Consider the following 18,302-nt stretch of genomic DNA (forward strand, 5'->3'; position numbering starts at 1 on the left):
ACAATGACGACATGTGCTGCATTCCAATTGGCTGTCCGCCTACTAACACACTATTGCAACCCTAGCTCATGCACGCTTCGGGTTAGAAACTAGATAAAACTAGTCTAAACTACAGAATGTTGCCCAAATAGATCTGAAACTGTCAGAGTCTCTCGTACACCAATTGAAATCACAAGTGAACTAATTAGGATAAGTCTGCACATACAGGGGAACAGTAGCTGGACTTAATGATGTTTTACTCCGGTCAACTTCATCAGGCTTTCACGCTATGGCTGTCAATGAGGCCTCTTGAACCTACTAGCAGAGTCAAAAGGCTATTCTCCCAACCATTTGACTGACAGTGACATAAGATCTTTGATTTCAATTTTTTGCGAAAGCTAAAGGCAAAACAGCTCTCCTTGAAACAGACAGTCAGCTATAAATAAATTTATTTTCCTGTTTGAAGACCACAAAATCATGTCTGGGCGGAGTGATGTTTGTGCTAAGGAAGATGAATCAGTAGTTATGGTCAGGAAGATCACTTCCATTTTCCAATACTCTGGCAGATGATGATTAATGAACTGGTACACTTGGTTCAGTGTTGAATCAAGACACCATGTGTAACATGTCTCTCAAAGCTTTTGGCAATTGTTCAAGACGTGTTGAAGCAACTGGTGCTTCCCACACAGAGGGCAGTGGCAACTGTCAGAGACTTAAATTGCCATCTTCCCAGGTTGGCTATGTGGGAGAGTATTTTGTATCAAAAATTCAAATAAAACAAGAGCACCCTGTCACTCAATGATAATACAGTTTGACTCCATATATGATGGTATAACCTCACGTCAGTTGAACCTTCCCATGTTGAAGTTCTTATCCAAGAACTTGGCCTTGGGAAGTTCTTGCAAGGACCTGCCCAAGATCTAGACAAGAATTTCCAAGACTTGTTAATTTCATACGGATATCTACAAATTAATATTTAAGGACTTGATAATTTATACGGCCATCAAGTTCTCAGTTGATATCCGTATGAAATTATCAAGTCTTGGAAATTCTTGTCTAGATCTTGGGCAAGACGTCCTTGCAAGAACTTGCCAAGGCCAAGTTCTTGGCTGAGAACTTCAACCCGAGTTGTGCAGCAACATATTATGCCTGATTGCTTTACTAGTTTGGTATTATACCTTTTTTAGCCATTTCCAATATTGCTTTAGGGAGTGAGCTGGTCGAGTCAAAAACACTCTTCTTGAGACTTGCAAACAGTTCAGCTTTTCTTCCGCTAGCTACTACTGCAACCTTGCAAAGACAGCCTTCACCCATAACGCTTGCTTCCTACTAAACACAGTGGGTCTAATTACGACCCATGTGGCACAGCAAAGCAAGGTTGTAATGTTTCCAAAGGTGTTCAGTTTAACATATCAACATGGACTATCAGAATATAAACATCTTGCCAAAGTCTTGGACAAGTTTGAAAATGGGCACTCAAGGTCATTACTACAATTTAAACTCAGAAGGAAATACTATAATTACAGATGGTATGTAGGTTGTGCAATCCCATTGTAGATGGCTTCTAGTTTATCATTGCACTGGTACGCGATATGAATAAAACACCAAATGGAAACTAAAATCTCAAATCTTTTGATTCAATTAGTTAACGAATGACCAACGTGCACTTACCACTAGAACACAATGCCTCAAGCAGACCACATGCAGAAGACAACACTCCTTCTTCTGAGCAAAAACTTTCGTTGTCAAGAGCCTTTACAGCCAACTCATAAATTGGAGGGTCCCAACTAAAGTTCACAAGAAGTCTCTGTGCTTCCTCTAAAAAGAGATGGCAGCACTCACAGTCATAATAAATCATATCAATAACAGCATAGAACACATCTGCTTACCTGTAGATGCAAGTGTTCGTAATGCCCAAAAACATTGTTCAACAACCTCTTCATCATTATTGTGCATAGACAATGTTGTCAGCAACCATGACATGAGTTCAGTGTTTTGAACTACCTCTAGCTGATAACATTCATCTGCCCCAGCATTTCAAGAATCCATACATGACACTATCACAATATCTGTAACGATGTCATCTTACCAGATCGTACAACATAACTGATAGCTTTGCATGCATTTTCCTGCACAGTGATGTCATCTCGATGCATATTCAAAGCGGATAGTAGTAAGACACCAGCGTTACCATGCTCTAGTAGCATAGCTCTGTTTTGATCTGACATAGCAAGACATGCAATAGCTTGACATCCACACGCTTGCAAAGAGGCAGCAGATTGGAATTGGGTAAAACAACGAAGAACACTCCTACACATAATAACACCAACAATAATAAAATCTACTAAAACTGTCATATTGGATAATATAGCAAACAATGAAAAACTAAAATACTACCAAATACATATCAGATTTACAATCAATTTACAGCTCACTGTCACAGTACTTTGTTTATAGAATACTTATATATAGAAAACAAACAGACAGACAAACAGACAGACAGACAGACAGACAGACAGACAGACAGACAGACAGACAGACAGACAGACAGACAGACAGACCTTCAAGACATACTGGAGATCTGGGTTTTCTGTGTGTCTACAACGATCAAATGCTAGCGTGACTGACAGAAAAATAAAGATCGTTTCAAGAGACAGCCACATAAACATAAATAGTCGTAGGTAGAACCAGCCCTATTGGCTTGGGTAGTATTTAGTTGCTTTGCTTAGATGGTGTATAATGTTGAAAATATATGTATTGACAGACAGACAGACAGACAGACAGACATTCAGAACATCATTCATTAGAGTTTTAGTAGTATTCGATCTGTATGTCTCAGTAGATGGACATTTAGCTTAGCAGTTTTTACCTATAGTGTTCTTGTAAAATTTTGCTTTTGTGTTCAATAATGAAATAAGACAGACAGAGAGACAGACAGACAGCAAAATTAGATCGTCGAAACGTAGTGTACCAAGTGTATTTTGAATGATTCAGGATCGTAATGGCCTTTCTGTATTAGTGTTGCTGTGAATGTTTCTTTTAAGTTGCTCATGATGTAAATGTTTGATTTAAATAGAAAATATAAGTATTGAGACAAACAGACAGAGACAAACAGACATACAGACAGACAGACTCAAGATGTGGCTTGAACATGCCTGGTTCTTGAATGTGGTCTTCGGTTTCATTTGTCTGTTTTGAACAATGTTTGGTTATGCCTGAGCATAAGTTTGACTTTGAAAGTTGTCCAGTTGTTTCCTGTGCCTTCAAAGGCCAGATTCAGCAAGTTCTTTGTCATATCAGACAATCTCACAAAATGCTATAACGACATCCCAGATTTGTTTCTCTCGTTTGAACCTTTAGATATGTACCACAAACTTCTAGGTCTTCTGCTTCTACTTCTCCTTCAGGGGAAAACTGAAGTGGGAGTACATCCAGTCTTTATCAACTGAAGAGATCCTAGAAATGATTCCACCAAGAAACTATCGATCATGCAATCCATGCATAAGCAGTTACATACCTTCCAATGGAAGGACTTGCTGTCTATTGGTAAAAAAGATGTGAAGAAACGGAATGCTAAAGGTAATTCGAGAGATCATGTCAAGATAGCTGTTCTAAGTTTGGTTAGATGTGGTGAACTTTCAAGAGCTGCTCATGTCCTTACAAGCTCAGGATTAGCTCCAGCTACTCCAGATACAGCTCAAAAGCTTGCTGAGAAGCATCCTATCCGGATGTTTGACATTCCAGACATGCCATCTCCTCCAACTGCTATGCATATCAATTTGTCAAAACAAAACATGTTTAAATGCATCAAGAAATCACCAAGAGGTTCAAGGGTGTAGCCCATCAGGATGGCAATATGAACACTTAAAAAGTTCTTGTTTCTGACACAGTTTCTGCTGAACAGTTGCATTTTGCTTTTCTTGCATTGCCAATGAATCAGTCCCTGATTTAATTGCCAGATTGCTGTCCTCAGCACGACTGATTGCTTTGCCCAAATCTTTATAAAATTCTTGACCAATAGCTATTGGAGAAGTTTTCAGGAGAATTACTGCAACATGTATTTGCACACAGATGAAAAGTGAATTTTTGAATTTCTTTTCTCCTCTCCAGCATGGAGTTGCAACAGAGGGAGGAAATCTTCTCTTACATCATATCCAGCTTCTAACAGTGACTGGATTGTTCTGAAGACTGGTGCTAAGAATGCCTTAAATTCAATCCCATTTGCTACAACAAGTGACAGAACCTTTCCTATCGTGACAAGTCATGTCAAGCAAATATATTCTGGGTTTGGTCCTCTGATCTTCCTACAGAACAATGTTCCGGGTATTTTGTCATCTCAAGAAGGCATCCATCAGGAAGATCCTCTAGGACCAGTTCTGTTTTCTTTAGGCATACAACAAACCCTGGTTGATTTGCAAAGCAAATTTTCCAAGCAATGAAGTGCTAGCTTGTCTTATGATGTTTTCCTAGCTAGACCAGCAAAACATGTTCTTGATGCTTTTTCCACTCTTCAACCAGAATTTTTCAAAATAAGACTGGAAATACAGGAAACAATTATGTGAAATATACTGCTCACACAACAAAGAAGCCACCTTCTCTTCTGAATATACCATCCCTGTTTCTAGTGAAGCCGTTATGATACTAGGAACACCAGTGGGGAAACAGGAATATGTTGCATGAGCGTGTTCCACTATTGCAAGAAAAGGAATGATCTTTGCAGACAGCTTGTTGACTTGGATAATGTACAAGCATCCATGCCGCTTCTTAGATACTGTCATACCATACGGCTAAATCACTTGGCAAGAGGAACATGTCCAGAAACATTGGTAGTCTCGCGTAGCCAGACCCCTTTCCGCTTCGGCAATCTAAACACCTGATTTGGTTCTTAAATGCTTCACAAAAGACCAGATTGGTATGAACGCAGTGCAATCCTATCTCAATTGTCTTCTCTTGTTGTGTAGAGAACAACTCAAAGACTACAGCTAAAGTCGTTGCTGTTTGTGAAATCTGCATGTCTACAGCAGCAACTAAACGCAGCCACGGGAACGTTGACGTCGACAGGCTTCGACAGCAGCAAACTGACATGATGAATTAAACCTCTGATCCTCCTTCAAGAGCAACCATGTTACAGGAAAAAATTCAGAGACAGACTTCTTTGAAGACTAATAACTTTGGCAGTAAGGTGTCATAAACATTCTGCTACTGCAGTTAGCCTCGCATCTCCATTCCCGTTACGGAGAGTTATAAGACGTGAAGCAGACAAACGTTTCACTGTATGAGCAGGAATGATACCTTTAGCAATGATGAAGCACAAAAGTGCTAAACCCTCGACTGATAGCTTAGGTTACAAGGATGCATATAAGTCAAGTACTAACTGCTGACATCATATACGTACAGTCATGATCATGCATAATTATACCTAAATGGCACAATGTAGCACCGCCTCGACACCACAGGTCATGACCAATCTGGCAATTAATTAAGAAACGACATGTGCAACTAGACTGGCAGATGTAAAGTGCCCTGCTAATTAACACTAGCAATACGATCACATCGACTGGCATGCTAACTAACACCAGTGACACAATGAGCGCATGCAACGCATTCCAACTGTCCATCCATCCGTCCATCAATCCCTTGGTCCGTCTAACCACGAAGTCACTACTGTAACCCTACCGCATGCGTGTCTCGGGGCTAAATTAAAATTACAGACCATAAAAAATTCCTCAGCGAGTGTTGTCCTTGCTGGCTCTGTCTGTCTGTCTGTCTGTCTGTCTGTCTGTCTGTCTGTCTGTCTGTCTTTCATTTATTTTCAACATCATACTACCATACAGTGAATATCAGTAAAAGGCACCACAGCTAAATAGTGAGTTCTCAACCCATGGGTCGAGTTACACAAGTCACGTTAACGGAACAAAGTTGAAGTGAATAAGCATCTCTATTACAGTCAACGTTCTTCACTTGATGACTAATCTTCTTTGACAAAACTTTAACATTACATGATTGTAGAGCAACTGATAAGCATCGCCTCCAATAATTCTTGAATTGGCCTCCGTTTTTCTTACCAGATTCGTCAACTGATTTCTCAGACAGTTGATGGAGATACCTGTGAGCTTCCCAGCCCAAAGCCCAAAGTGTTCCAGTACTAAGGGAATGGTTTCTGTGTGTGCTCCTGCTAGCATCTTGTCCTTATACATCTTCTCTTTCAATTCTTCTCTGGCTTGTGCTGCAAACCCATCTTGCTTTGCTGCTCTTTCAATTATGCCTTGATTCCAAGGGTGAGCAAGTGCAATATCAAGATCATACGATGTTCCAATGCAAGCATCAAAAAATGAAATGTCTGGTCAGTCGTTACTGTTAGCATAACGATTTCTTAACTCAACATGATGAGAGAGATTGAAAGGGTTTTTTAAACAATCAGCCCAGACGCCAGTGATGGCATTGTGTGACCAAACAGGGCCACCTCCTGTTTTGCAAGTAATAAGGTTTCAGAAAACCATGTTCATCAAGCCTTCGACCACATTCACACTGCCTTAATTAAATGAGACAACAGTGGCATACTACATCCCAACCTCACACGTGTTGCCAAACGGCAATCACAAGAACTAAGTGCAAACTTCGTGGAAGTGGGAATAGCATCCAACCATGCCCATGCACCCCTCCCTTGCGAAGATCTCAGACGAGCCCTATCTCTCTTAAATTCCAATCCTTGTATAAATGCTGAGAGTGTATACTTGGTACGCTCCAATCTGAGTTTGCGCTGAAGATTTTTGGTGTCACAAAAGATGTCTGCTAAGGAACGGAAGACTTTAACGCTATGCCCATTCTTCCTTCAAATTGGCAGACTAAAGATATGTCATTAGCAATGAACGGGAACCGAGCAGGAACTGCTTGGATAGATTGTGCCCAACCTGCTACGAAAGCATCACGACTCGGTGTTTGTCAAGCTGAATCCACCATGCCTAATGAGCAAAGTGGCTTGAAGCCATTGTTTGTTTGTTAGGTCAGGGCACTGAACTAATCGTATAAATCTCGACTTTGTCAAACTGTCATGAGCCTAAACTACTGAATGTACATGTTCTGGGTTCACAGATCTGATGAGATGATTCATACGTGTGACGTGACAATATCTCAAAAGTAAACATCCACCCTGCACATCCTCTAGTGACAAGAGTTGATCACAGAGAGTCTTACCCAATTTTGCAAAATCTAAACAGATCTCTGTGACATATTCCACTTGGCCAAAGAAATCAGCGTGTCACAAAACAGTTCACACTTCTCTATAGAAATATGCAACCCAATAGCAGAAATTGATTCCTTCAAGGCATTAAGAGCTAAAAGAACATCTGCCTGAGGACCAATCACAAACACATCATCTAGATATGCCAGCAATTGTGTGGCAGAATGTAGTTTCTGAACCTTTACGAGAATTGGCTGAATAGCAATTGAAAAAAGAGCGGGCCCAGAGGGTCCCCTGATGAACTCCTTGTTGTGACAATAGGTTAAAATTGGAAGAACCTTGTTGGAAATGAGAGGACTACTCTGTGAATACAGACTAAAGACATGCTCATATAAATTTGGAAAAGGCTGCTGTTTCATCAAGAAGGCAGAATCGGTCCAGGAAATTAAATTCCTTATGTCAGTCTTGACGATTACCAAGTAAGGATGCGAGTCCAATAGCAGTTGTCAGTGATGGACAAGCAGTTCTGATCCACCCTGGACTGCAACTCCATGTCGTAAAGGAGAGAAAAACTGAGCAAAAGATTTTTTCTGAATACAGGCAGTTTTGACAGTCCATCGCCTCAATGACTCTCCAATGGCAATGAGCTTTACATCTCCATTGGACTTCGAAATAGCAATTAGGCAAGAAGCTGAAAGAAGGGTTGATGCACCGGAAGGTATCCTGCCTTTGGCAATCACTGAGCAAATAGAAAATAGACCTTCTTCAGTTGATTCACATTCAGCTAAGATCTTCAGGTGTTCATACCACCATCCAGATGGTCCTGTGCCTGAGCCCCTTGGAAGGCTATGAACTGCTGTTAGAAATGAACCTCTGGACAACTCAATAGAGCTGAAGGAATGTGCATACTGATCTCTCACACTATTGTAGTCTGTTTGTGGATGCTTTCTTGCCAACTTTTCTGCAACGTCTTCAGAGGTAGGTGCTAGTCATGGGCTGGTTACTAACTTTGCAGCTCAGAGAGCTCTCCACATCTACCCAATCAAAGAGCAGCCTTATGGCAAGATGTTAAATGCTTCTTGTTGTTAGTCTTAGACGTATCACAATGTGCCCAGACCTACAGGTCATTCCATTGAAATTCAACAAACTTTCTATACAAATATTAGCCATGCCTTATCATAGCTCCACCTCCTCTAGCCCCCTTGCATAAGATTATTCTTGGAATTAGCATGAATAACTTCCATCCACAGATAGTTTCAGGTTCATCTAGAACTTTCTTAAGAGCAATGTTGCAGCATTCTCAAAACATATCTACTAGTGCAAGAGCAACACTTTGACTGACACCCTTAGATTTATATCGATTACATCCTCCAAAGCAATGTCCCGTATAAGCTCCCACGCTGTTTCCTCTTTGCTTCTGGAATTAGCATGCATAGGAGAAAGAGACGGTAAATCACAACTAGAAGAGCCATAACTAACAGCTTCGCCCTCGACTAGGGTGTCACAATCCTGATTTCATGCGAGAAGCCTGAACAGCATAGTGCTGCTGATGTAACAATATCACCAGAAGATGCGGTACTGGAACTTCTGCATTTCGACTTGTGTTGTCCCAACTTTGCAAACCACTTCAAACATTTGTGAGATTGAACTAGTCGGTGACAATCAATGAACTCGGCTGAAAGCAACGATGAGTCGTGGACTTCACGAATGTGACTCAAAATCCTCTGAACAGGAGGCGCTACATGACTGGAACAGACAACACAGTTCTTCCACCATCCCCAAACCCGTGCAAGTCTCATAAACAACGACAGCTAAAATGTGCTGCAGTACTATCATCTGAGTTCCTACTGTGTTTATGCTAATGACAGATATAAAAAAGAGCACAAATAGAAGCCATCTGTTGCATGAGGTAAGTATGGCCGCTGTGCATGGTTTGACCTGCAAGGAGGCATCTAACACTCTTGGTCAGATACAGTTATAGCACACGTATAGCTAAAAGAGCTATGATCGCGTAGTCGAACTGACTACCTGTTGAGAAAATCACAAATGTACGCAATGACAACATCATCACTAACATCAACATTAGAGAGCACAGGAGAGAGTACCAAGGGAGCATTACTAGGGAGGACCAAGAGGTAGCACCAAGAAGGCAGTAGACAGTCAAGAACACGGTGAAACAGAAGGAAACCAAGAGAACTAAAGTGGGAGTTCAAATGTTCCAACCACATGTACTGTCACAGTAAACAGCACTTGCTGAATGGTTACAAATTGGAGTTACAATCATTACAGAATCAAAAGAATGTCAACATGGCTAGAATTTGACTCATTCAAACTGATTCAGGCATCCATTTTGACTTCTGCTGACTTCAATACATTTGTTTCTGATTGCCATGCTAAGTCTATTCTATGCAAAAATGTCACCTGTTGGTTTCAGCAAGAATCGACCGTTGAAAAATGAAAGTACTGCGTACAAAATGTTTTAACTAAATAGGCATAATAATATAGTTAGAATAATAGTAATATCTAAACCTTCAATCGAATTCCAGTTTATCATGTATTGAATCATTTCAAGGAAATACTCATTAATCTGTGAGTAAATAGAGTCGTGATCATTTGCACCTCCTATCAACGCTGCTTGCTCTTGCACCATGTGTAAAAAGAGGACTCAGCTGTCTATGAGATAGAAATAAATATACAGCCTGTCTTGTTTGAGTCAAGTTTGAAGAAACTTTGGATGATGATCATTACCCAAGGCGTGGAAGCGCTAGGGAACGACGATCATTGTCTGATGACAGACTGACTTAACAACTCACCACGCTCATTGTCACAAGAAGGAATGCGGTCAATTATCTAAGTGTTGCAATGACGCACAAATGATTAGCGTCGCTATGTCAACAACACAACACAAGCTGTTTAGCAAAATAGACATGTCTTGGCATGTGGTGGCTAGTGACATCCATGCAACCTTATATCTCATGAGGTATGTGCATCCTTGTACACCTGCTACGCCAGTAATCTAGCAGTTGAGGATTAGCATTATAGTGCTTCTTTATTCGTCTACGTAATTGCCTGGGCCCTACTTGTACAGTCAAACTAGTCAGTCAATACCACCTCTTTGCACCAAACAAGAAACGAGCAGTCACTGGATACTCTCGACAGTTTGTAAAGCAGTTATAATAAAGAGACAATCTGACTTGTCATGTGCAAAAGAAAAAGAACACGAGATACTACTAGAGTTTGGTACATAGAAACCTACCGTATTACCCACCTAGAAGGGCAGAGGCTCTTATTAGAACATTTGGTACCATGTGCCTTTGTTTTGTGTGGTTAGGAATAGGATAGAAGGCATGAAATTGCCTGGAAGATCACTGACAAAAAACCTCACTGATAGCTACTGTTCTGATGAAAGTTTGCAGCAATTCTAACTGATGCAAAGAGCAGTTATCACTAAAAATTTATTTTTAAAACTTAAATTTAAAAAAACTAAACCAGAATCGGAAATATGGCTATCAGTGATGTCTTCTTGTGTCTGCAATCGTCCAGGCAATTCCATGGCTTCTACCCTATTCCCTAGCCACACTATACAAAGGCACACAGTATCAAGTGTTCTAATAAGAGCCCCTGCCCTTCTAGGTAAGGTAATTGGATATATTTTCCTTGATTCTTTTGGCAAATTCAACAATCTTCTCATCAAAAGAAATTGTCCATTCATGAATCACAGCTTGTCTCTTTGTAGTGACAACAACATGATGTCTGGCCCTAGTGTAAGTTCACTGAACCCTTGCTTGGGACATCAACTAACATATCCAGCCATCTTGCATACAACTTTCAAAAACATGATAAATGATAGAGAGAACAGTTATGTCTACACAGAAATCTGCCACTATTCAAGGTAACCATATTGTTATTAACCCAAGGCACACATGCGCTAGGGTTACAGTAATGCCTCTGTGGATGGACCAAAAATTGTAAGGAATGCAGGGCATGCACTCATTGTTATTGCTGGTGTTAATTAAAATCCATTCCTGAATAAGAGAATACGTGGGAACTGTGGGAATTGAAGAGCAGTGATGGGCGTAGTTAATGTGGTTAATAGAGAATTGAAGAGCAGCAATGGGGGTAGTTAATTACTGCTAGTGGAATAAACGTTTCCAGTCTAGAAACGTTTAGCGATGAACTTACGTTTAAAGGTTCAACCAATGCTTCAACGACATAAGCATGCTAACTATAGCTGCTTTACTTATCAATCCATAGATCAAAGTATGTCCGTGTCAGCTTACCTGTAGTGGGCGTTATAAAGGTGACTTTGAAGTTATCTGACACCTGGTGTAAATGCAAGAGTAGGGCAAGACCAAGTGCGTGTCACACAGAAAATTACTAACTATGAGAACCAATCACAGTATTCATTAACTATCTGGAACCTCCTCCTTGTGAGCTTTCCAATCATGTTGGAATCAACTCGCTAGGACGTCCGCTTCAGGAGATATGGGTTTCCCCGCGTATTCTCCTATTCGGGAATGGACTTTAGTGTGCCAGTCGATGTGATGATGTCTTTTGATCCTTTCAAGTGGTATCGAATAGCTACCGGTTGTCAATAATCCCATGTGCCAGTTAATTTACTGTGTCCAGCCTCCTTCTCAGGCTCTTCATTGGCTCTTAACTGACTAGATTCAAGGTAGATGAACGCATATTAGAGTTACTTGGTTGCACGTGTAGTATCTTACCTTACATCTTTACATAAGTTGTGTTGTCGAGGCAGTGCTACTTCCCACCCTAGACAGGGAAGTCACTAGAGAGCACAGGCGCAGCACTGCGCCACGCTTTACTTTGCTTCGGAGTTCCAGACTTTTGCGCTATGCTGAGTTTGCCTGCGCTTGCACATTTTGACAACAAGGCTACAGCTTATGTATAGGAGTTAGTGTATGAGCGTGGTCAGATGGCAATATCAGCTATTTAAAGAGCTGAACAGGTCATCTGCAACAGAATCAACACACTTACAGAGCAAACATCTGCTCATCTATCAATTAACCTACTAAATGCCATTTTGTAAATTAGCTAGTTGCTACTACTCAAACTTTCACAAGCCATTTAGCAACAACATAAACCACCAAACACTTTTAGTACAGTAACGTACCACCTAGCTAACAGAAAAAGTAATGAAACCTCAAAGAAGTCTTCTTGAGTCCTTTGGCAGTTGCAGTTCCTATGTGTAGCTGCACAGTTAAATATAACTATGCCCCATAAGGTTTATAACCACGCCCCTTCAAGTTGGGCTGCAACTCGCTTTGAATTGACTTCCTTGATATAGATACTTAACTTATATGCAGCTGATAACCTAAATTACCAACCGAGGGTTTAGTACTTTAGTGCTTCTTCATTCAGTACATGTATTATGCAGTTGGTATGTATTGCTTCCAGAGAAGATACTTGCTTTCCAACTTACTACTAGTCCATCTAACTAAGTTGACCTTGTGAGTGAAACATCTTGGATAGCAGACAGACAACAAATAGACAAACAGACACATAAACAAAATGACAGGCAAACAGAACAACATGCTTGGATTAGTTTTTGTCATTTTCTTTGTATGTTTGTTTGTTTTTGTCTTTGTCAATACATTACTGAGTTTTGAAATATATAAAAACTAGAGGCAACAGACAAAACAAAAACAAAACAAAAAACAGACAAACAAGCAAACAGACAAACAAAGAACAGACTTGCAACAGACAGACAACCAAACCAACAGATAGACAGACAGACAGATACCGTAAATCCACAAATTTTCGCACGCAACTATTTTCATACATTTTACTAGCACGAAACTATTTTCATACATTTTACCAGAAGATCTTTCGTACGCATCTTATTTTCATACGGGATTAACAGACAATTTTAGCACACGCTAGTTGCATGCCTTGCACGACAGCAGCTGAGTCGTCAACCGAAGTGTAGTGTTGGGGTGCGCATTAGGACTAATTCAAATGAACAAACCGTCACTGCTGCAAAAACATCAACTGCCTAGTTCACCTTCTGTTGATGCCATGCGAGATGTCTGTCAGAGTACTTTCAGAAACAGTCTGAGTTGAGTGACATCATAACGTTGCAAACTGGACACGCTGTACGTAGAGAGTTTCATTTTGGTCATTTCTTGTTGTAAACCCAATGTATTGTTCAGTTGGATCTTGTGTTGTGGTACTGAACATCATCAACATCAATTTAGTGGCAATTTGTAATAACAGTTTGTCATCCAAGAAAAACTTTAGTATACGTTTTAATTTAGTACATTTAGGAGCCGTACGAACAATACGAAAATAAAATGCATACAAAAATTTGTGGATTTACAGTGTATGGTTTAATGATCTTGAACTTGATAGCTACACACACATACACACACACACACACACACACACATACACACACACACACACACACACACACACACACACACACACACACACACACACAGGGCTCCACATTGGTGACCATTTTAGCGATAGCCAAGTAACTGGACACATGTTAAGTCGCCAGAGGCAACATAATCTACTCTTGTTTGATCGTCAGTTGGCCTGGACTTTCCAGTTCTTCCAGAACAGCTAGGAAGTGCAAATCTGGCAATATGTCATGTGGGTACGGCAACAGACACCTGCTCACTGAAATCTGACATCTTACTTCAATCTGTCACTTGTATCCTGGAAACTGATTTGGAAGATAATTGAAGCATGTACTCAATTAACTATAGTAGTCAATTAGCAAGGCAGTTTGTGATCAATTTACACTAGTGAGGTAATGGCTGCATGTGCTATGCATTTGACAATGCTGCCACTAGTCTCCGTTCTTAGCATAGCCGTTTTCCTAGCTTTCTAAGGCAAATAAAGCCATCTTCGTTTCGGCTGCATTTGCTGCTCAAGTAAAATCCTACTGCTACTATTTTCCTGCTGCAGTGGGGATGACTTATTTTACAGAACTAGGAGAACACTTCACATATTTCCACCAGGTGATTACATTCCTATGTTGTCCCAATTACCGTTACACAAGCGTCAAAAGGCGCTGCTGTGTTGCATCATACATGTACAGTACAGTAGCTTTCAAATTGCCCTGTGCCTCTCGCTTGATCATCTGTTGGCTCGTTGTCATGTTGTTCCTTCCTGGTAAGATCGTCAATCCCAGTGCAAGACGGTCCCCATGTGAACATTACCTCAAAATCAATTTATCCCGCATATGCTCTACTCTACTCCATTCTGGTAATAGTGGAGGCAGACGGTAATTGCATGTTTAACATAAAGTGCACAGCTATGCTCAGCTACTCTGCATGGGATTCCAAGGCATTCGAATGTGCTATGGTTTGTATTGGGTCTCCAAGGCCATTAGGGTGTATGTACGGAGCTGGCGACTAAATATTTTTACTTGGTCGCCATATGCAACAAAACCATTTCTTGCCCTGTGTAGAGCCCTGACACACACACACACACACACACACACACACACACACACACACACACACACACGCCAACAACAAAAACCCGACAGAGATAGATAAATAAAACAGATACACTGACAAACTACTGTCAGAGACCAAAACGTACACTACTAGTAAAAATATATGAACATACAAAGTGACAGAAAGTTTGAATGTTTATTTTGAAGACAAGTAAGTCTCTGTGACACATGCACAGAAAAATGACGTAGCAGTCACACTAGCATAAACAAATAACAAGTCACCCATTTCATATTGCAACTTCAAATTTGCATCATCTGTGTTTTGCTTCCTACTGTCTGGAGAGCAGTCTAATTAAACAGATTAATGATAAACTGCCAACTGTACGACGCCCCCTGAAGCTCCAATAGCCTACTGACTATTGGACCATCAATTTACAAAACAATAACTTTCAGTTGTCCGTGCATGCAGAGAATGTTGCAGTAGTTGTGGACATTGAGAGGCTCTGGCAGCCTAATAAAGTAAAACAATTGCACAACTTTGTTCTACTAATTATGTACCTTGATACATGAAACAAAATTTGCTAACTTGTCTATGTAAAACTATGCTAAAGTGCATAAATATTTAGGGGTCGTTCAAAATTATTGACAATTAAACGAGCGTACTGTACAAAGCGCACGCTAGGGGTTATGGCCTCTGCACACTCTATAAAATGTTGATCGGTAGCAAATGGGTTGTGCTAACGTCTCTGTTTTCTATGGCTGGAATATCATACATTGGTCCCGTGCTAGTCACCCGTATGTAGAGATTTGCAAACATGTATGACAGCACCAGTGTACTCAGTTTTTGTGCTAGAACAACATCAGCTGTCCATAAAAAGACCAGCTATCTCTACCACGACTTTCTCAATGTTTTCGTCCTTGTCCACTTGAATTTAATGATTTTGAACAACTCCTTACCACTTAAATTTATGAAACTACAACATCATGTTATAACAAATTTGTGAGTACATGTATGTACATTTTGATAGGATAGTAAGAGCTACACTTACCAAAAGATTTCTTCATTTGCAATTCGATCCCGAAGATCTTCACTAAAAGTTGTCAGCTCTGATATTACCAGACAAGATGCCTAAAACATGCAACCAATCAGATCATTACATGGTTGATGCTTTTAGACAATCAATACCATAGCATAGTACTGGCTAGCTATTTACTTAGAACGAGCCTTGGTGACACTCTTGGCGGACTCTTCCTATATTTACTGTACTGTGTTGAGATGTGTGTGTTTGTACAAGTGACCCGAAATGATGTTGATTATGAGCGAATCACAGACATGATAGCTGTGATGTCACAATGCAGGTGTAAGTGTAATAGCTGTATGGCTCTCCATGTTGCTGTGTGTCATTCCCATGGGACAAATAAAAGAATGTGCAAACAGGCCCGAGCTCCTAGAGATGGCTTGACAACTGCAGCCAAAGACGTAACTAAATACGAGAACATGTCGCTTTACAAAGAAATTTACGTTAGCCCTATATGTGCATGTTCTCTGCAATGTCCAAGTGCGCCTCCACATCTGGCTGTGAATGAAAATACACATAACTTGATTTGAAGAGGCCAAATTCCAACAGGTAAATTTCTTTGCTTAAAGTATGTAGTGTGAGCAATCACGTCAATGTATACACAAAGTGGTTTGCGTGGACGTGTGGAAATCACATTGTGTTTAACTACATCTAGACTCGAGTTTCTACTATGCAAAACCTTTTGACAAATCACTGTGTCTCATGCATGATCTCACTGAGGTTCACCCCACCAATGTTTTCCATTTTTTAGCTAGTTAAGAACTTTTGTTGAGATATAATCAAACAAGTAAAAACCTCATTGTTTCACACTTCCATGGTTGTCGCAATAGTCAGTGTGTAATCACAGATGTGCTCTTTTAATTAACTGACAAACTCAGCCACTCATAGGCAACATGACAAATGCATGGCAGTTGATTTTTCCAAACAAACAAGGCAACAACTAGGAAGCACCCCTAGAGTGCAAATCTCCGCCAAGGCAGCTGAGTTACCTCATAATGGCATTAACAATTGTTTCCATAGCAACTATTTGAAAGGCTTTTGCGTTCACCTTAGCATGTACAAATGACATTGAATAATTCGCAAAAGCTAATTGACTGTTCTTTTATCATCCTGCCAAACTTCATTAAAATCCATCCACATGTGAGGAGCCATGACATATGCATCAAAGCCCTGCGAGTCGCTTCATTCATGGTACAGTACTTCGCAGTGGTCTCATTCAAGAGAAGTTCCGCAACGAAACATGACATGTTCACTCTTCACAAAGATGACATGGGTATGCAGGAGCAAATCGGATGTCATCTCATTCTTCTCGTCAAAAGTTCTAAGTGAAGCCGTCCCCTTGAAAGAGGATCCTGATTCAAATTAATTTCCAAAACTAATCAATTGTTCCTCTCTTGAAATGCTATATTATCCTGTCAAATTTCATCAAAATCCTTTCACACATTTTTTAGTAATCATGTCCAGAAACAAACAACAAAACAATGCCAAACCGATAAAAACAACGTCCGGCGAAGGTATTGAAGTTAAAAAATGCCATTGACTATGATTGTCATGAAGAAGAAGAATGCCTATTGTACTCAGCAACTGTGATTGATCAACATTGCTCATATTAGAAGAAAAGAATCACTTAAGATTAAGATTGCTGTTTCCAGTCTATATAGCAAATTTACAAAATGGACTAACATCTTATTGCTTTTGTGGAGTAACTCCAGAAGATTTCCAGTGCACTAAATCAATTGAAAAATTTCGTTTTCCATTTCTGATAGAATCTGAGGACACCTCTACAACACCTCTTCATATTAATATCTGTTTTCAATGTCTGACCCTCCTGGTCAATTAATCAGCAAAATGTGACACAATGACTATTATCGCTAATCTCTCTATATAAAAGGCATTGTGTGTGTGTGTGTGCACGCGTGTGTGTGTGTGTGTGTGTGTGTGTGTGTGTGTGTGTGTGTGTGTGTGTACATGTGTGTGTGTGTGTGTGTGTGTGTGTGTGTGTGTGTGTGTACATGTGCGTGCGTGCATAAACTTGAAATCTGTTCATGAGACCCCAAATTAAACAACAAATTCAGAGGCAAAGATTGCAATGGCTTGGCCACTTACTTCAAATGGATAATACACGACAACAAAAGTTATTGTTGCAAACCAAATTGTATGGTATGAAACGTCCAGCACATGGACCAAGACATAGATGGATTGATACTATACAACAAGACACGTCATTTGACCTATCATTAAAACTTGATTTTCTTCTCGGCACTTCGTCTGCAACGCCAAAACCCATTGTGGGTAAGGCAGAACTCAAGGTTCAAAGTGTGCACGTGTGCGCATGCACGTGTGTGTGTGTGTGTGTGTGTGTGTGTGTGTGTGTGTGTGTGTGTGTGTGTGACTAAAAATGGCAAAATACTGGCTTAATCAACATGAAAGTGCACACAGGCCAAGTTCGTTCTCCTTAAAACAAGAGTCGAATAAATTGAGTATTTGGCTGCATAGCTTGCATCAGGTCCTCTTCGGGATTCTGTGTACACTGGCTGCCTCTACTCATAGTGTAAAATCACGCCTTGTGATGACTGTTTGTCTGGCATCAGTGACAGCACAAATTTCAGCAATAGCACAAATACATGCA

At 40.3% G+C, this 18,302-nt stretch overlaps 2 protein-coding genes across 4 annotated transcripts in view; both read right to left on the reverse strand.

The window, feature by feature from the left end:
- Positions 1 to 1,624: 1,624 nt before the first annotated feature.
- On the reverse strand, positions 1,625 to 2,452 carry LOC134192118 (uncharacterized). Its single transcript, XM_062660846.1, has 3 exons — positions 2,069 to 2,452; positions 1,869 to 2,003; positions 1,625 to 1,797 (listed from the first exon to the last, which is right to left on the reverse strand). The coding sequence occupies exons 1-3, from the start codon at positions 2,334 to 2,336 to the stop codon at positions 1,625 to 1,627; spliced, it is 576 nt and encodes a 191-aa protein (XP_062516830.1). The 5' UTR covers positions 2,337 to 2,452.
- A 9,936-nt stretch (positions 2,453 to 12,388) lies between these two features.
- Positions 12,389 to 18,302, reverse strand: part of LOC134185668 (uncharacterized) — a 13,369-nt gene continuing 7,455 nt past the window's right edge. The window contains exons 4-5 of one of the 3 annotated variants that reach the window (XM_062653513.1): positions 15,644 to 15,723; positions 12,389 to 13,352 (exon numbers count right to left, since the gene is read on the reverse strand). In XM_062653513.1, the coding sequence (XP_062509497.1) occupies positions 13,250 to 13,352; positions 15,644 to 15,723 (183 nt within the window). In that variant the 3' untranslated portion in view covers positions 12,389 to 13,249. Of the gene's footprint in view, positions 13,353 to 14,624; positions 15,569 to 15,643; positions 15,724 to 18,302 lie in introns of those variants that run through there. The other 2 variants (XM_062653530.1, XM_062653522.1) reach the window with 2 other exon arrangements.

This window comes from Corticium candelabrum, chromosome 1 (assembly GCF_963422355.1).
Source record: "Corticium candelabrum chromosome 1, ooCorCand1.1, whole genome shotgun sequence".
Taxonomy (NCBI): domain Eukaryota; kingdom Metazoa; phylum Porifera; class Homoscleromorpha; order Homosclerophorida; family Plakinidae; genus Corticium; species Corticium candelabrum.

Coding starts and splice junctions, on each gene's coding strand:
- LOC134192118 (XM_062660846.1), bottom strand. CDS start 2,336: ATGACAGTTTTAGTAGATTTTATTATTGTTGGTGTTATTATGTGTAGG. Junction 2,004..2,068: donor CAGTTATGTTGTACGATCTG/GTAAGATGACAT, acceptor ATGCTGGGGCAG/ATGAATGTTATCAGCTAGAG. Junction 1,798..1,868: donor ACGAACACTTGCATCTACAG/GTAAGCAGATGT, acceptor ATCTCTTTTTAG/AGGAAGCACAGAGACTTCTT.